Source organism: Plectropomus leopardus, chromosome 8 (assembly GCF_026936395.1).
Source record: "Plectropomus leopardus strain MGB_pleo_1.0 chromosome 8, ASM2693639v1, whole genome shotgun sequence".
NCBI classification, from domain to species: domain Eukaryota; kingdom Metazoa; phylum Chordata; class Actinopteri; order Perciformes; family Serranidae; genus Plectropomus; species Plectropomus leopardus.
In genome coordinates this window covers 24394159-24413381 of record NC_142183.1, presented here as the reverse complement: position 1 = coordinate 24413381, position 19223 = coordinate 24394159, and the positions used below count along the sequence as shown (strand labels likewise).

Below are 19223 nucleotides of genomic sequence, written 5' to 3'. Positions count from 1 at the left end.
TACTCATTTCCAAGTTTTAGGACTCATTCCTGCACCAATTTATATATTGTGAGGGAGAATGTTGTAATTGTTCTGTTCATACTTTTTGAAAACATAATGTTCAGCCTGTCTCCCCACCCAAGTAATTCTTGTACATTCCCTCAGATGAACTGCACTGAAATCACCATTCTTGTGAAGTCACGAGTGTCAGAGGTGATCATGCTGCTATTAATTCCACTAGCAGAGCTACAAAACATAAAGGCCAACACTGATCAAAGCCATGGCAGTTTTACACGAAAAGAGCAAACTGCTCCATGTCATCTAATGTTAACAAATCACAGACATTTATTACGTGATTCGCTCAAACTACAAACCTTTAGATTACAAAGCCCTGATGCAACAAGAGTTTGAAATGTTGGCCTTACACGACAAGTATTGCATTTCAAAGTTCTGGATATCCATCTATATGCATGATTCTTCTATTCATCTGTCAACATTTCAAAAACACAGAAACCCCTTTTCTCAAAGATGATCACTTTATTACATCTTAAGATGATGTATGTCTTAAAACAACTTTGAGTAGCCTTTGTGTTTTATTCTCATTTTTAAAAGTTGACGTGGCATATTTTTTTTAAAATCAAAGACTATTGAGACACATTGTTTTTGGCACCACAACACACTAAAATATAAGAAAGGTTTTCCCAGACTGCACTCCATCACATCTCAGCACATCAAGATTTTTTTTCAGAGAATGTACTCTTTTGTTTTAATACATTTAAGTTAAAAGTCTATTTTTCTCCCCTCAAGCATTGACAGAAAATGATGGATGTACCACTCCAAAGTTATGGGACAACTTCCTCGTCATGAACATGCTATGCCATTAATTTCAAGTTTCCATACCACGGGTGCCTGCGTGGTGTGTTTTCCCGGCAGACAAGTGTAAGACAAGCATGTGTCGGATATGCAGACAGCAAAGTCTTTACACATGACATGTTTATTCCCGTTCAAGCGCGTCAGTTTTGAACACGTTGAAATGTTTGTGGGTGGATAGCGATGACTAAAACTACATCTGTTAGATTCTAATTTCAGGCATTCAGCATTTAAAAAGTTTAAAAAAACAAAGATTCTGTATGTCTGCACAGCTTCTATATGTCCAAGCTAATGTGTCTATAAATATTACCAATATTCTCATTTCTCCTCCTGAGTTTATCTTGATTTATTTGTTTCAGGAATATAAAACAACAGTTGCAACATGTGTCACAGATAAATGACTCCAATTTTTGTGTGATAAAGACTCAAGATTATAAACGCACTGCTAACTTTGCAAATTTAAGACAGATTTATTTCAAGCAGTTTTACAAATATGGTTGTCACCAAGTGCTTTACAGAAAACAAACGGCACAAACACAAGTATAAACACAGATAAACAAAACAATGTGCTTATAATTATGTGCTCGCTGGCTGTCACAACAAAAAAGAGGCAGCACAAATGTGTTGAACTCCTGAGACCAGTGCAATTTCTTTTTGAGGCGCGTCCTAGAATTACAGTATTTCCAGTGTCCAATGTGCTGTCAGGTATTGCACAACTTCTCACTTCAAGTCTAAGCAAGTGAACTATGCTAAATGGTGACCTCAAAACAGTTAAAGGAAGTTAAATTTAACTATTCGCTCCTATCTGATATCCTCAAATGAGGTCAGGCCAGCGCTGAGCAAGTTTCTGCCCTGGATTCTGTTCCCAAAGTTTGGGCAACTTGATACCTGGAGGTGCATTTTTTGGGTTCATTCACATTCATGTAAAACCTGAGCAGACTATTTTTTGTTGATTTGGTAGGTTCTCAGTTACAGTAGTTAGTAGTGGATAAATTCATACATAAATCGATTAAAAAAAAATATCTTCACAACATTGACTGAAAATATGGTGTTACCACAGATGGTGTTCTGTATACCATTAATGCTACGGTCTAATGTTTAATCCAATACGTTTTTTTTTATAAATAAAAGCCAGCTGGGACACTTCTCAATGGAGCAGAGCTTCATTGCAGAAGTCTAAACTCATTACAAATGTGATTATTGACCCACAGCAGTCTTTACACATAATTGTACAACTGCTGCTTCCCCGTCTGCCCTATAAATGTCACTCTCGTCAAAGCTGGAATGAGTCAAACCTGGGCCATCTTAAAGGGGGGGCGTCGGTACAGCATGTGAGAATGCTTCCAAACAACACACGATCCCCTCACAGCAATTTAAGACACCCTCAGAGAAACATAAACCTCCTCATATCTGCAGATCGTCTATTCTAGTCTTGTTGTTGCTGTGTTTGGCACTGCGACCGGGCCTGGCCTGCGTAGGTGACCCAGGGGCCGATCCTGCTCCCTTCTTTCCTTTCAGGTCACATTCCTCTGGCTTGCTGCTGCTCCTTTCCACCGCCAAGTTGTCCTTATTCTGCTTGTAGGCCGCCTTGCTGTGGTAGGGGTGGAAGGACGAGTCTGTGCCATCAGACAGAGGAGAGAGGTCGTAGCTGGGGGCGGGCGGGTAAGCCGGCTGGACTTGGTGGAAGTAATCTTCAAAGCTGGGTGCGTACGGCACCGTGGGCTCCTTGGGCTCCTTGGGGAGACTCTCAGGGGACTCACCTCTCCTGAAGGTGATGCCCTGGCGGCACTTGGTGAAGCCCAGGTGGTAGATCTCGATGAGATTGAGGAACAGAGACACGCTGGCCACTCCCAGCATGAAGATGATGAAAATGGTTTTCTCTGTGGGGCGTGAGATGTAGCAGTTAACAACATTGGGGCAGGGTGGCCTGTCACATGTGTACATGGGCCTCAGCTCAAAGCCATACAGGAGGTACTGAGCCACAATGAAGCCGACCTCAAACAGAGTTTTAAAGATCACATTAAAGACATATGTCCGCAAGAGCTCCCCCTGCAGACGCACTCGTCCTTTGTTGTCCCTCACCAGAGCCTTCTTGTGCTTTCCTTCCACAATAAGGCCCTGCTTTTCTAAATGATGTGCATGGTGCCTCTCCTTCTCTTTCTGCTTTTCCTCCATCCGCACCAGGTGGAGGATGTGTCCCAAGTAGATCAACGTTGGTGTGGACACAAAGATGATCTGTAGCACCCAAAAGCGGACGTGGGAGATGGGGAAAGTGATGTCATAGCAGACATTCTCGCAACCGGGCTGCTTGGTGTCGCAAGTGAAGCCCGACTGCTCGTCGCCCCACACTTTCTCTGTTGCGGCGCTAAGGATCAGGATGCGGAAGATGAACAGGACAGTGAGCCACACCTTCCCCACCACAGTGGAGTGCTCCTGGGCTTTTTCTAGAAGCTTTCCCAGCAGGTTCCAGTCCCCCATGGCGTTGTGAGCTCAGACCTGGGAGTGGAGGTAGAAAAAGCAGTCGAAAATAGGTGATTTGATTTGTGACTCATGAAATTATATTAATCCAGTGGTAAAAGTCGGCTTCAGTGATCCAGCAAATTCTCTAAAACGTCTTCAGCAGAGCTCAAATGAGTCTCCAGGGAGCCAAGCTGCTAACCGAGTGTACAACTGAGGGTGTTTGCTCCGCCTGAGCAGGTAGTGGCCTTTTCCACGTGGACGCAGACAGGATTATATTTACTTTAGGTGGGTATATATTTGGCATGTGCGGACAGGGGGGAAGACAGGTTCCAGTCATGACTCCGCGGCTACCGGCCTTCACGGCCTGAGCCACGGCAACCTGATCCACAGACGAGGTGAAATCACACACCAGGCAGGAGTGGAAGTGCGAATTAGAAACTGTTGAGTAATGTCGCTACTGTCAGCTCCCGTAACACATCACGGTATAAATATATTCTACTTTTGACGAATGTTCTGTACAGTAGCAGAACGGCACAATCACAGTTTGCTACTGTGAGGGAGAATCAATTGTGGTAATTTCTGAAATGTGGCAGATAAAAAGATGTTAAGGGAGCCACCACTAATAAACCTAGCTAGTGTTTTAACAGCTGTAGTTTCAATTTTAACCAAGTATACTCCTTAGATTATGTGGTCCCACATAACAAAAGACAGTAATTTTAAGAATATTATTAGAAAAAAGATTAGACGTGTGGATGGCTACTTGCTGTGTTGCCACACAAGATAGCCTGTAAACAAATGATAGCCTTTAACCACAACATGCACCCTGAGTAAGTTGTCAAAACTTTAATTCCTTAAAAGGCACACAGTTTCAACTTCACAAATAATCACAGACGAGTTACACTTACTTGATAAACTCACCTCGTCAGCTTATGCATCCCCCGCGGTGAATCCCTACACGTCTTCGAGGGTCCATGAGGCCGCTTGCTTCACTGACAGGCCTCAGTGCAAATCTTCAGGCCCCCAGCAATGCCCTTGAATGGACAGGAAAAGTGGACTTCTGCTGGCCGCAAACCTCCGTTCCACACCGACAAACCCACCGACTCAAGTCTTCAGATACAGCTCAGGCAGGAGTCAGGATCCGGGCCTCAGGATCTTCCACTGACCACAACACACACACACACACACACACACACACACACACACACACACGTAACGTGCTGGACACACTCTCGACCATGTCCGGCCTGCCCTCCCTCAACAAACTCCCTCCTCCCCTCCCCTCTGTGGTTAAATTTGGCACAGGGTACACTCTCTAATGTAAACTATTAAAGCCCCCCTACTCGCCTGTTACAGTGAGTGACGGGGCAGCTGGCCAATGAGGGTATCCACTAAGTCTGTCTCGCCACAAGTGGTCTAAATATAGCACGAGGGTCTCTCCTATCATGGGGGGCACGATTTGGAGATGAGTAGCCATTTGTATCAAGTTACAAATCACAGTGAGGGGAGGGAGAAAAGTTTTGACATACCAGTAATGAGATGGGCCCCAGTCAAAGTATTAAAAAACATTGTTTGTATCATTACTCACATTACAGTCCTTTGACAAATGTCAATTTTTACCCATTTAGTACAACTACTGGGAAAAAAACTCAGATGTTGTATATATGCTTAATAACTTCAAATAACATCAAATCATCAGGCAGTTTATTTCTTTATATTATGTAGTACACATATGAAGTTTCAACCTATATTCTATATTAACCGGATTGTTTACCAGGGTATTCATTCATATATGTACATTTAGGTATAAATGTCCACACCAGGGTTTTTGTATGTACGCTAAAATGTATATAACTTTATAAATAAATACCAGCGTATGAGACATCATGTTTTCAGGACCAGAGAGATACTGAATAATATCTAAAATATTATATAAAATTAAGGGAAGCAAGTGCAACTGTTGGTTACAATGTAGATCCACTTCAAACATTTTTTGTAAACAAAAATAAAAACCGCATGATCTCAAACAGAAAAGCTAGAGAGAAGTAAGTATGCAGTATTTACAATAGAATACAAAGATATACAAAGACATATGTACAGTATCGGGATTTTATAAGGTTTATTGATATGAACTTTTGCTCTGTGCACCATTATGACTACTCTGTAGAGATAACAAATATTAATAATAGGTCAGTAGTAGAGAAAGGTTTGTGGATAACTGTTTTCAAATTAATCGTATTTTTTAATCACTCGGGGAACGATAATATCCAATGACAGATATCCATATCGGGACAGTATTTTAAAACTTTCTTTGGTTCTCTAGCACCAACTGTTATGATGTTTCCATAGCAGTATGCCAAGTTACATAATAGTTACAGCTCTACGCACAAAGTTTAGCAAAGTCAAATAACTAAAACTGTTAAAATTTAAAGAATAATTTAAGAATATTGTTATGGTCTTAAAGGGCTGTTACTGACATTACCTGGCTTTTAAATGCCCCTTTACCCACAGCTTTGACTCCGGCTGTAAGTAAATATGGCACACATGAACAATAATATCGATGTAAATAAAAGCTTTACTTTCTGTCCAGCATTTTAATCTTTACTGTAATCTTTGCTTCTTTAAAGGATCATGCCAGTGTTGTTGCACATATTGGCCAATTTACCAAAAGTCATGTATTACTAATTAGCATACTCCAAAATTGTATCTTTCTTCTTTTTTTTTTTTTTTTTTTGGTAGTTTCTTAGGTTTTGCGCTGTCTGGGAAGCCTTCTTAAAATGAAGTGTGACAATCATCATCTGTCCTGTCTTTAAACTGCAAATGGTCCCTTTTAAATAAATAAAATAAAATATGTAAATGAATTCGTTAAAGACTTCAGGTAACTTTGTAAAATGTGCGACCCATACTTTTCATGTAAAGTTTTGTTGCATTACAGGGACCCAAGGCTCTGGGATGATCCTTCGGAGGAAATCAGGTTGGCAAGGTCAGGGATCTCCTTTAAGTACCATTTGAAATATAGTTTTATCAGTTTTAATTTACTTTACTTTAACTTTTACTGTTCTCACCTTTATCTACACTTTATTTACTGTTTTTATATACTAAATAGCTTTTAATCTGTTTACTTTTAAAACCTGATAATGACTATTCCTAGTCCTTTTAGTGAAGCACTTTCACTACAAACTTTCTTTTTTTTTTTTTAAATAAGATTATTTTTGGGCGTTTTTGCCTTTTATCAATGGGACAGTTTTAAGCGTGAAAAGGGAAGAGAGAGAGGGGACAAGATGCAGCCAAGGGCCAAAGCCAGAATCAAACCTGCAGCCACGGCAGCGAGGACATAGCCTCTGTACATGGGGCGCCGGCTGTATCCACTGAGGCACCAGGCGCCCCACCTGCAGAATTTTCAAACAGATCCATAGCTTGAACTGTATAACCAAGCAACAATTACACAAATGGTTTCTCGAACTTAAGAAACGTTGCACATAGCCAAATTAGTCATATCGTTTTCAAATGAAACCACTAAGACCTCACAAAAAACTTGAGCCTTTGGCAAATTTTGGACACCATCATCAGCTATGCCCATTTGCAGTAAATGTGATTACATTTTTTAAAAAAAAACAAAACACTGGTATGGTCCTTTAACCTTCACCTCTGACTCCAAATAGTTTTGACGAGTTTCAACAGCAACTAACAAAAAACAGATGAATCGATAAGTGATTGACTGAATAAAACATAAATAAATGGTCTATGTGTGTGTGCTACCGATCAGATATACAGAATACGTGACTGAGCAACATGCTCCATGGACGTGTGATTACTGTCAGTTAGTTTCAAAGGAACAGGAGGGGCAGAGTCTCAGAAAGCAGAACACCTTTCACCCTTCTCAATCGGGCTCTTTTTGGTCACAGTGAACTTCGACTTGAGAGAATGATCTGCTATCAGCTGATTGATTTCATTTTGCCTATAAGAGGACAATCTTTGACTTATCCAAGCTACTTTGGACTCATCCTCAGGGCCTCGTAAACACCGCTTGCAAGCCCTGCCGATGAGGTATATCACCTCAGCCAGGTTAAGCAGCACACACACCCCAGACACTGCCAGCATGAACACAGTGAATATGGTCTTTTCTGTCGGTCTGGAGACAAAACAGTCCACTGTGTTGGGGCATGGATACGAGTCACACTTCACCAAACGCACCATCTTAAAGTCAGGATAGATCAAGTAGAAGATATAAAGAAAAGCCACCTCGAAGATGATTCTGAAGATGATACTTATCATGTACGTCCACCACAGAGCTCCGGTGATCTGAAACTTCTGGCTCTTGATGTGTTCTAGCTCCTTGGGGCTGCCGCGGCCCGACCTCTTCAGGATCTTCTTGTCGATGTGGCGTCGGTGGGCCACATGCATGGCCACCAGCAGCGCGGGGGTGGAGACCAGGATGAGCTGGAGCGCCCACAGGCGGATGTGTGAAATGGGGAAGAACTGGTCGTAGCAGACGCTGTTGCAGCCGGGCTGCTGGGTGTTGCAGGTGAAGCCGGACTTCTCATCTCCCCAAACGCTCTCAGCAGCGACCACCAGGACCAGGATGCGGAAGATGAAGATGACGGAGAGCCAAACGCGTCCGATGCCAGTAGAGTGCCTGTTTACGCCGCTGATCACGGCATAAAAGGTCCCCCAGTTCATTTTCGACTCCAGGTCTGCAAATTAACAAAAGGTTACATGAATGTAAGCCAAGACTGTTAGAACCATGTCAATGCTGTATAACAATTTAAAGTTAGGGACTATTGTCAGAATGTCTCTCAGGAAAAATATATTAGACAAATTTCTACATGCACCATTTGTAGTGAACAAAAGTCAAATTTGTAGCAACAAGTTATCAATTCTAATAACTCAGTTATAATTGTCGTCCACAACAACTAATAATAAGTAATTTAATAAAAATCTAACTCTTCTCTATAACTCTGATTGTAACAGTAGTTTTTAGAGGTTTACCAGGCTCAGCCAGCAGTGCAAGCGGCGTAAGCAGCACCGGGTCCAAAGATGACCATCTTGAGGTTTGGCCTGAGCATCAAGCTGGCAGAGTGAGGAACAACAGAAAAGAATTGCCAAGTAGCAAGTTGGCCGTATAAAAGCAGGGGTGATGGCCTACTGCCGTGCGCCGTCATAAGACGCAACGGGACAAAGCCAATTGCGAAACATTCGACGAGCCACGTGATTTACTCACCCTGTATTAATACTGCACTCCCAAACTGACCTACAGCCCAGTTGCAGACAGACTGACAGACTGCCAGCAAATTTCTCCAAGGAACCGGCAAGACATCCATCTCATTATGAGATGACAACTGAGAGACCTCTGTTATTTGTAAGAGAGGCTACAGACTTCACGAGATTTGCCAAAAAAAAAAAAAAAAAACTCATATCACACTTTAAAAGCTGATTCATTCAAATAAACTTACTGTAAAGGGTGATGATAAGTTAAACAACATGGAAAGTGATTGTAAAGTCGAGGAAATGGAGCATGTCAGCTATCCCTCACATAAAATCGGACCTCACTGCACACTTCAGCGTTAGTACAAAACACAATGAAATGATAGAGCATTTTACCTTCAGCTGTGGTGGTACACAAAAATGTGTACAAAGAAGAAATGAATTAAAATATTGTTTGTTTTTTTAGCGAGCCAGAAGGCTGGATTGAGAACACCATGCGTTTGGAAAATGCTAATCATTCCTCCGCCACTAGCCAGTGCCCTGCACCGTAGCAGTCATATGCTCTTATATAAACTATTTACATACAATGGCAGCCTTTATTGGGCTGCAACAAGACTCTTTAGAATTCAGATCAAACGCCTCGATTTCCGCCTACCCCGGGCAAAAGAAGGAATCTGTGTGGACACAAAAGGCCTCAGCCTGCCACATTATTTATTGTGCTTGGCAGGGCAGGGAAGTGAAGGAAGCTTTTGACCTGAGGCACTGTCATCGAGAGCACAGTCACTAACAGGTTTGCAGATTTATCCATAAAATACATGAACTGTTTTACTAATATAAAACATTACAGAGAATAAAAGCCAGTAAAGCCAGTCCTAGCTCATTTATACAAAAAGATTTAAATTTATACAAAAGATTTGATCAAGACCAGTCTTCCCATTTTATCAAGATAATTTTTGCATAACATAACTGTGTTGCAAATGAAAATGCCACAATGCTGCAAATTAAGCAAATATATTGTAACTATGAAGATTAAACTAACTTGTAAATTGTTGTGTTATGTGCCAGGTGCTGTTTTTACAGGGTGACCAATTTTTTTTGGACTAAACTACATATGACCAATAATTACTTTTGTAAAAATCATGGGTCTTCAAAGTAGGGGTGCACGACCACAGGGGCTGCCAAATTATTGTTGTTTTTTATTGAAATGTCTTAAAATACACATGAGCCAACATATTGGCAAAGATAAATTTCAACCCATTTAATTTACAGCATGCAATACTGATAATAGCCTATAATCATGTCAAATGAATACATTATGAAGAAATATACGAATCTGTCAGTTATTATTTTAAGAGTTTAATATTGTATGCAGCATACAAAGGTGTGTTTATACAAGGCACTTTAGACTGCCCAACATGTCAATATAGCACAAGTTTAACATGCAACTCAATTTTATATATTTAGTAGGGCCTGGGTCTTAACAGTTGGTCTGTGACATCTAGGGGGTCCTCAGAGTTACAGCAGGGTGGCCACCAAATTATCGATAATTTCATAAAATCTCTGAAAATACTGGGGAAAAAATCATACTGTATTCATTATGAATGAGTATTAGTACAGTATGTGAATGCTTTTTAAGATTTATAATTCATAATTAAGTGAGAATGCACATTTTGTTCTGGTCAAACTCCTCCCTATAACAGTAGAAACAATCATTTACAGTAGTGAAAACACAATGTGGTCATTTGTCACACACTATCAGATGACCTACAGCAGTTCACTGTGCCATGAGCCTTTCTGCGTCACGTATGACAGATGTAGTGGGAGGGTTTGCATAGCCTGGTTATTCTTTGAATGAACTAAACCTCATTTATACTCCCTCCATAGACGATTAAGTACTTCACAATATACACAGACAGAGAGGACACACTTGCAGATAACTGTTTTATTATTAAAGAAGAGATATAGTGTACATTGTAAACTAATAAATCTGCCTTTGTAAAAGAACTTAAGAATAAAAAGCAAGGTAACAAGGCTCTAAGAATGAATATTATGAAATGAAAGTGATACTTAAAAAATGAAATAACAGAAGACCTACTATGTGGCACACAGACAGATGAAGTATCACTTAATAGAGGGCAGGTGGTTTGACTGAACTGGCACCGTCTAGTGGCTGAAATAACCAGGACCTGAGACACACCTCCTCATTTTAAAGGAAAAGTACAAAGTAAAGGGGGACGTGTACTAAATAAAGCAACATGCACCACAACTGATTATTCATGTCCCCATACCATACCATACCATTACACCATATACACATTAAAAAAAACTTTGTTGCACACTTTTTTGGTCAATAATTTAAACTAAATAGTCACAAATTGTTACTCTAAAAAAAATGGATCTTAAGTTAAAAAAAAAAGAAAAGAAAAAGATCAAAAAATGTAAGTTCCAGTGATGTTGTACAGAACATTATCTTGACACACACTTAGCTTTGACTTTATGAACTGCAATATAGGACATAAAAATACACAAGAAAGATGATACATGCTACTTAATGTTTACTAATACAGTCAATAACTTCAGTTTTATTTTAATTTATATCAAATCTTTCATTTAAATATCCTGTCCTTGTACTGCAAAGTGCCAATCAGAGCAGTTTGTCCATATAAAAAGAAAGTCCACTGTAAGTTCAGATGGTCAATCAAAACTGGATGTTCTATCTCACATTTAAGAATCAGTAAATGTTTCAGTGTTAAGATTTGCGTGCATCTTGTTAGACCAAAAATTTGTATTTTACATTTTACACTGGTCTGTCGAACAAGCCAGACACTTCCAAAACTATGCATATTCCCTGCTCTCTGAATTCTTATTTTGAGTATAGCACGAGATAAGAAATTTCTCCCACTCTGAGTCCTGTTTCCTCATTTTAATTTGCATAGTGCCTAAAAAGCAAAACACAAGACTGTCAGTGAAAGTGAGTGCTGCTTTGGTCACACAGACTATACTGCCACCTACTGTAGCTGCAAAATTTGGGATAAAACTGTAACTGTAACTCTACTTACTGCTTTTCATGAGGCCGACATTCTTCAGTTTGTTGTGTTTTGCATGTCCGTTTTGGGCCAGCCTCAAGGACAGTGATGCTCCCCTCCTGAGATGAAGATAATATCATTGTACAGTTCAGTAATTGTTCAGCTTTTGGTCATTAAACTTTACAGTATATATACTTATTAAGGTCAACATAAAATTCTGTTACTGTACTGGTTAATTCAGCACAAACATAACTTGTGCAATTATAGCTGGTAAAATAAAACTAAAGGGCACACTTGATGGCAAAAACAAACACATCAGTGAAGTGACAGCTTTTTGCCTTTTACAATTCTGTTAATTCTAAATTTACAAATCAGTATTAAATAACTGTTGCATCCTTAAGTACCTCATAGCTCCGAGCTTTCCCTTTTCCAAGAACAGCTCGACAGTAACTTTGGGCCCCTGTGGGTAAAGTCTGGCAAAGAGTGTTCTGTTGTGCACCATTGCTTTGAACCAGTCCACTGCCTCCTTAGACCAATCACTCCCATTCACAGGCGTCACCTAGGGGGGGAGGAAACAAACAAAAAATAACCATGAACTGAGATAAATCATTTCCTTTATCACAGTAATAGATAAGACTGTGACTAATCACGTGGACAAGCGCCAGTTGTCTGAGTCTGCACTCCTGCAGCTGAGCACAGTGTGCTAACCATTTCCATGTATGCAAATCCTGAGAGGGATAATCTGCATTCTAAGAATCAAAATGTGTTCATCAGTGAAAGCGTTATGCAATACTCTAGATACACAAGAGAAACCGCAGTTCATATATATATATATGTAGAAGGTCACTAACATTTGCCAGTGAGACCTGTACAGCCTGAAGTGGTAGAGCAGCCATTTCTGGGGTCAGCTCCTTGATGTTCAACAGCGACAGGCAGGCTGTGTCACCATGGTCCAGCCTCTTCACCTCCACCGTGATGGATGTCTCACTCCCAGCACCATCAGTGACATTATTATCTGACATCCAAGAGATAGAGGGAAAAAAAGATCTAGGAAGAAACTCCCAAGTGGCAAGCAAAGTGACACTGCTACCATCTAGAGGTATGCATATGCACAACCACCCTAACACACAAAACTGGACCTACCTCTGCTCACTCCACATATCTTGGTCACCTGAGCCCTGCACCATTTTTCTTGCTTAGGGAACCAACCCATTACTTTGGTTCCAATGTCTGGAATGCAGTTCTGCTCGGCATATGAACTACTGACTTTCCAGCTGCTGCAAAAAAAATAATGACAACCAGAAACATGTGGATTATTAAAAAAAGAGAAAAAAATCTACAAAGAAAGCCGTAATGAACAAAAAAAAAAAAAGGATAAGTGGCTCTTTAAGTTCTGTAAATGTGATCAGAGAATCAGTGAGAAAAGCTGAGAAAAAGCAGGCAAGCGATTAGAATCCATGCTGAACGACTTACTCTGTGACAAGCGCCTGCAGCTTCGTGGCAGAGCCTGACTGTTGGACGTAGAAGCTGCCCGGGCTGACAATATGAGACACCACAACCTCAGTCTCTTCAAACCTCCGGATCTGGAACTCGGGAATGGTAATACTGTTGATTGCTGAGGTTTTCGCACCAGCAGAATTTCTCTCATGTTCAGTTTCTTTTTGGGTTTCCCACTGGACGTTAAGACAGGAGTTCTCTACTTGAGATGTACCACTTTGGCAGTCTTTACTTTCCAAGGGGCTAGGTTTAGAGTCTCCCTCTCCTACCTCTGTTAAGATGTCTGCAATATCCCACAATTCAGTGTTTGTAGCAATCACACAAGTGTAGGTCAGAGAGCCGCTTGATTCCACTCTTTTTACTCTGAAGATGGGGGCTCGGCTTTCAATGTCTGCACATAACATTTTCGGCGCTAGCGCATTGATCAGATCATCTGTCACTTCATGTCTGAACTGGTAGCTTTGTGTTTTTTGGGTGGGAGACTGTGGCGACATACTTTTACTCCACTCGGTGACAGTGACCTCTAGCGCACCCACGTTTTTAGCTTTTACTCTGAGGAAGTGAAGCAGCTGAGAGGATGTTTGTTTTTGGTGTTGCACCTGGACATCATCCTCACATCCCCATCTAATTAGTGGTGCTATTTTCACTGGTTTAGGATTACTGATCTCTGGGAGTACAGCTTGTATGGGAGGTGGTAGTAGTAGTGGTGGAGGCGGCCTCTCTGGGTTAATCTTGGGTCCCTCAATAATCACAGGTGGAAGAATCACAGCATCTGCTGGGCGTTCCTCCTCAAAAACAACACTGTGTTCTTTTTCTTCAGCCTCTAAGTGAGAAAATGAGCTCGTAGTCACAACAGCACTGTTGTAGCTGGACGTGACGCTGCATATCATGTCATCTTGCTGGACTGCTGCAGGCTGGGAAATGAGGAAATGTTTCAATTGCTGGAGGGACAGTGTGGCTCCAAGCACCTGGGCTGCTTTGGCTATGGAGGTTGACATGAGCGAATTCTGCAACATGGGCCCAAACTTGACAACATCCGTCATTAGGATCCCTCTGTCTCTGAGTGGCTGAAGCAGACTTGTTCGCACTCCATTTCTGACAACAGGCTGAACACAAACTTGGTGCTCTGTAAAGATTTAAAAAAAGAAAGAAAAAAGCAGAACAAGAGAATGTTTGGTTAAATGAATGAGTGCTGCAAATGTGTAATGTGTAATGCTGATGGTGGATAAACAGTGTCGGGATATTACCTTTAAAATGTAATCGGTTACAGATTAGTAGTTGAAAATGTAACATGTAATCAAACTGTACAGTGTAAAGCTTGTTCACCGCTGGTAACAAAAGCCTTACAGTAATGTTAGAAGCCCTTTTCGGATCCCAGAAGGGAATATTGTTAAATTACCAGCACTGAAGCGGGGTCCAAAATTAACTTTGGCCTGTCTGTCAATAGCCGATAAATTGAAAAAGTTCACCGGTCATAAAACTGCATCAAACAAACGCAAAACCAGTGGATCCTGTTTGAAGTGGTGGAATGTAACTAAGTACATTTGCTTAAGTACAAATTTGAGATAAAGAGAGAGATGACTGGCTGCTCTGTATAATCAAATGTAGTTCAAAAATGTGTGTTGGGTGCAGGAAAACAGGAGGGAAATGCAGGCACTCCAAAAATGTGGCGAATAAGGAGGAATTACATTAAAAAGCCTTTACTGCAGAGGCTAAACAATTAAAAAAGCCAACAACAAAAGCTGGTCTTTGTCAGGGCTTTAAAAACACTTTAGTGGTCAAAACATGTTGTGTTGTTGTTATGTTTTTTTTTATTTAGCCACTACAATAAAGACTTTTTAATGTAATTCCTCCTTATTTTCCACATATTTGGAGTGCCTGGATTTCCTCCCTGTTTACAAATTTGAGATACTTGAGAATGTCCATGTTATGCAAACTTTTACTTCTACTCCACTACATCTTAAAGGTAAATATTGTACTTTTTACTCTATTATATTAGTTTGACAGCTTTAGTTACTTTTCAGATTACAGTTTTTCAGCCTGTCCTGTCCACTGAAAACCACAAATCTTCACAGAGTTGGACAAATTCTCAAAGCAACTCAGAGACAGGAAGGGACAGATTTTTACTTTAGTGAGAAGGTGTGGTTGACCCTGTTGCTAGGTATGATGCACGCTTTTAAAAGGTGTGATTAGTCGCCTTTTGTGAGCCTCCAAGGTGTGAACGCCCAGTCGAAACGAAATGAACTGCGTCACAACATGAGACTGAGACAGACCCAAGTCATCAGGGCTGACCTGATGCATTTTTCAAGTTGCCAAATATCTCAGTGATCACTTTAAGATGTTTTGTGAATAACTTCTATCTTTACCATACCCAATTCTTAATTGTAAGGGTGAATTCAAAGAAAACATCATAAATCATAAAGATTTTTAGTAAGTCGTCACAAGGAGCAACTCTTTGTACAAGGAAAATGTGTGAACAGGGCCAAGACGTGTTGATTTTGAATGTTTGTGATGAACTAAGAGATAAAGTGTTTCTTTGTGTTGAAAAAAATTCTCTAACTTCTTTAGCTAAATAAACTCTCTTGATCAGCTCTTGGATCATCAACACATTAATGCAGCAAAAATATTCATCTAAAAATATAATAGTAAAACAATGACAAGGAACATTTTACTGCACTCTGAATACTTAAAGTACATTAACTAGTTTTTATTAATAATACTTACATACTTGTAGAGTATTACTTGTAGAGTATTTTTAGAGTGGTATTAGTACTTTTACTGAAGTAAGGGATCTAAATGGTTCTTTCACCACTGCCTTTTTGTACCAGCGCACATGCTGCAGCTCACTGTGCTGGTGTTGCTGTCATAATCTGTAAACCTGTTATTAACCACTTCCTGGTAAATTTACTTTTGATCTTACTTCCACCACACTTATCTCACTCAGCAATGCACAGCTACATACCTGCAGACTCTGCAGGTAACATTAAATTCTCCACCAGTACCACTGGTAATCGAGCCAAGTGGCGAGTTAGATAAGGCAAGCATGGCTTGGCTGGCTGGTCACAGCCAAGACTCAGGTTGCTTAAAAAAATGAGGATTGATTTGATTGGCAGATAAGAGGCGGTGCAAATTTAAACAAGAGAACGAATAAAAAACAATGGTCAAAATTTGAGCACATACTGCCAAATGAATGAACTGCTTTGCTGAGCTGCGTTGTCCGCAAATATGCCAAAAGAAGGTATTCCTGCATGGTGAAAAGATGCGAAGCAACAGAATTCATGTTATATCCTAAATATAAGCATATCCTACATATCCTACATAAAAACGTACATTCAACTGGTACCCCTTTTAAATCGCCAACATTTTGATTAGTAAATGTAATTTCATTACAAATATTTTCACAGCGACTGTAACAGATTTCAATTATTTATTTTGTAATATAATTATTTAACACTGTAACCTGTAACTTCTTACTCCCCATCATTGCACAAGGCATTCATACTGTATTAAGAAATTTGGTACATTTGTCTCTCCCATGAGTAATTGTAGTGTCACATCAGCAGCTAAAATTGGACGATTACTTCTTGACTTACCAACTGCGATGTCCTTTAATAAAGCTGAGACTTTGTCCATGACTTGACATTTCAAATCCAGAGCCTTTGTGAGATCGCTGAAAACACTATTTGGGCATGCTGAATTCAGGAAACCTTGAACCTCTTCATAGGCCTGAAGGAAAAGGGAGACGAGCTGAAATGATGTTACCAGCAAAAAAAAGAAAAGATTCTTTGTGATTATTCAAAAATATGAATAAAAAACATTTGTACTTCTATATTTATAATGTGTTATAGCCTATACTGCAGCATAATGATCCTCTGTTTTTGGAATACTTCTCATTTCTATAGCTATTTTTTATATAATTCATCTATAGCCACACATGGTATGAGAGTAACTGTAACATGCCCTAGTTTCCCCATGGGATCAATTAAGTATTTCCGATCTAATGTTGATATGTAGTGTTATGCTTCTTAATGCATAACCATTAAATTGATCAACAACTTTTGTTGACCAACTGAAAATTATCAGAAATCTTTGGGGGATAACATGACTGATCACAATTTTATGATATCTTCTAATTAATTAGTTGCAAAAAAACAGTTCTGAAAATTTGCATTGTTTGCAGGTTTGGCAATAATTTCATACATTCTTTATCCGTCTTTCGCTAAAATTAAGAAATCTGTGTCAACTAAGTTTACTTAACTAGCCAAATTGTAATTGTGTCAGGAGAAATGTTACCAGGATCTGCCCACGTGGATTGTTAGCTAGCTTGCTAAATCGCTAAATCGCTTTGCAGATGATGATAAAGTCAAATGTTCGGAAAGTGGCGCTGACATTTACCTTGTTAGTGAGGTTCAGAAGTTCTTGTTCCAGTGTATTTCGGGCATTTTCTAGCAAGAACAGTTTTAAAGTCAGCTGCAGTCTCTGGGTGATCAATGACGGTTGCAGCTGCCGGTGGACAACCTGCTGCTGCTGTGAGGGAGTCATGGTCGTGTGGGTGGGACAGCGGTGGTCCGCGGCCCGGTCTCTGACTGCACGGCTACCGGCTAACCTTAGCTTACTAGCTAGCCGGTTGTCCAACTAGCTAGGTTGAAAATGTCAGTGAAGGTGCTAGCTATTCCCAGCTTCACATTGTTAGGTTTCTCATGCCGGAGCTTCGTTTTCTCCTTGTCCTCGTTGATGAATTCTTCCTCCTGCTTCCAGCTGGTGAAAGCTGTCCTGCTCTTTCTTCCGCTACAGACAGATGTCAAACACGGAGGATGCCGGTGTCCGCCATGTTGAAAACGCTGCGAAGTGATTGTGGTTAAATCACACCGGAAGAGCGGCGGGTGTCCTGGTCTTTCTTCAGCTTATCATTCAGCCGAAATTTTATAACGATTTTAAAGAAGGATTCTTGTTGTTTTCTGACGGTTAGCAAGCAATGTTTCGGTGCATTTTTTCCCACACCACTTGAGTTTAAAGGACAGTGGGAACTTAAAAACTATCCCAAAAGGGCGGTGGTCTCTTCCTGCTGGTCCTGTATATTAAGAATCAGCAAATATGTAATGTGATGCATACTTTCATGTGAATACACAAAGGAAAGCATCTAGTGTCACAAATGACACATAACATGTAGCATTTGAAGTAGATTTAATAAAGCTGATGAACTTGCATCATTTTTGCTATTTTTGGGGTTGTAGCCATATGGTTGATTGCACCTTTAGCAAGTTGCTTTGGATAAAAGCTTCAGTCAGATAAAATGTAATGTTATGACTGCACACTGATGCTAGAGTTTGGGAGCATCTTTATCAGGGACGTGGATGGACACTACCCCTTCTTCACCAACATGGAACTCCAGTTTCCACACATTTTGAACCATCCAGAGCATTTCAACCAAAAATAAATTTGTTAAAAATTCAAAAAGGTGGTTCAAAAACCAAAAAAATAGCAGGTTTTGTTTGACCTAAAGTGTGAACCATGGCAACATTTTTTGCTGTGTCAGCAATCCTCTGGTTGGAAGGCAACAATAAAGAGGAGCATGCAGTGGTCTCATTAATAGTTGCTCCATGCTTGTCCTTTCGATCAAAACAAATAGGTTCAGTGCAATCTGCCATTTCGCCCTTCTGTTTGGCATTATGTAATGCCCTCCGTGGATGACACGTCCTTGATTACAATGGTTCTGATCAAAACTGGTAGACATGCGAGCTGTTTCACTAGATAGTACCAAGATTACAAAAGTCCTGAAAAGAGCTGGTTCAAGAACCAAAGCTAATATGGTGATAAAGGAGTATGGCCTGGGTACTGGGTCCATATGAATGAGGGGGCCCTAATCCCGAAGACTGTGTGTCAACATCTCTTATTTTTGAAATAAAGATGTCCTGAACACATTTTATGCTCTTGGTTTCTTGGCCCTACAATAAGATATTTTTTAATATGAATGTGTTTTTCCTAAACAAAACAGCCACTGCTAAGTCAGACCCTATGTGGAGATAAGGATAAGCACTCACCACCACCAGAGGGACTAAGCTGGAAAGAGTCAGCACCCTCATGTTCCTCGGTGTCCACACCAGTGAGGACCTGACCTGAAATTACCACACAGATACCATGACAAACACAATTCTTTTCCCTGTGCATGCTGCGAAGGTTTAGCATGAA

The 19223-nt window shown here is 40.3% G+C and overlaps 3 protein-coding genes across 6 annotated transcripts; all 3 read right to left on the bottom strand.

The window, feature by feature from the left end:
• Window positions 1-1295: 1295 nt before the first annotated feature.
• LOC121948405 (gap junction alpha-3 protein-like) lies at window positions 1296-6348 on the bottom strand. The gene is made up of 2 exons (XM_042493800.2): window positions 4228-6348; window positions 1296-3345 (listed from the first exon to the last, which is right to left on the bottom strand). The coding sequence occupies exon 2, from the start codon at window positions 3325-3327 to the stop codon at window positions 2254-2256; it is 1074 nt and encodes a 357-aa protein (XP_042349734.1). The 5' UTR covers window positions 3328-3345; window positions 4228-6348; the 3' UTR covers window positions 1296-2253.
• A 568-nt stretch (window positions 6349-6916) lies between these two features.
• gjb1b (gap junction protein beta 1b) lies at window positions 6917-9055 on the bottom strand. Of its 2 annotated transcripts, XM_088081230.1 has the most exons (3): window positions 8908-9016; window positions 8296-8376; window positions 6917-8000 (listed from the first exon to the last, which is right to left on the bottom strand). In XM_088081230.1, the coding sequence occupies exon 3, from the start codon at window positions 7984-7986 to the stop codon at window positions 7159-7161; it is 828 nt and encodes a 275-aa protein (XP_087937356.1). In that variant the 5' UTR covers window positions 7987-8000; window positions 8296-8376; window positions 8908-9016; the 3' UTR covers window positions 6917-7158. The 2 variants fall into 2 exon arrangements, with proteins under 2 accessions (XP_087937356.1, XP_087937357.1); XM_088081231.1 differs by lacking the exon at window positions 8296-8376 and having other exon boundaries at window positions 8908-9055.
• Window positions 9056-10950: 1895 nt separating this feature from the next.
• Window positions 10951-19179, bottom strand: LOC121948350 (uncharacterized). Of its 3 annotated transcripts, none has more exons than XM_088081228.1 (8): window positions 17430-19179; window positions 16628-16781; window positions 13011-14160; window positions 12681-12811; window positions 12389-12552; window positions 11942-12096; window positions 11571-11656; window positions 10951-11450 (listed from the first exon to the last, which is right to left on the bottom strand). In XM_088081228.1, exons 1-8 carry the CDS (start codon window positions 17574-17576, stop codon window positions 11347-11349), a joined length of 2091 nt encoding a protein of 696 aa, XP_087937354.1. In that variant the 5' UTR covers window positions 17577-19179; the 3' UTR covers window positions 10951-11346. The 3 variants fall into 3 exon arrangements, with proteins under 3 accessions (XP_087937354.1, XP_087937353.1, XP_087937355.1); XM_088081227.1 differs by having other exon boundaries at window positions 12681-12814; window positions 17430-18448; XM_088081229.1 differs by having other exon boundaries at window positions 12681-12814; window positions 16628-16760; window positions 17430-18439.
• Window positions 19180-19223: the final 44 nt, after the last annotated feature.

Coding starts and splice junctions, on each gene's coding strand:
- gjb1b (XM_088081231.1), bottom strand. CDS start 7,986: ATGAACTGGGGGACCTTTTATGCCGTGATCAGCGGCGTAAACAGGCAC.
- LOC121948405 (XM_042493800.2), bottom strand. CDS start 3,327: ATGGGGGACTGGAACCTGCTGGGAAAGCTTCTAGAAAAAGCCCAGGAG.
- LOC121948350 (XM_088081227.1), bottom strand. CDS start 17,576: ATGACTCCCTCACAGCAGCAGCAGGTTGTCCACCGGCAGCTGCAACCG. Junction 14,161..16,627: donor ATTAAAGGACATCGCAGTTG/GTAAGTCAAGAA, acceptor AAATCTTTACAG/AGCACCAAGTTTGTGTTCAG. Junction 11,451..11,570: donor TGTCGGCCTCATGAAAAGCA/GTAAGTAGAGTT, acceptor TTTGCTTTTTAG/GCACTATGCAAATTAAAATG.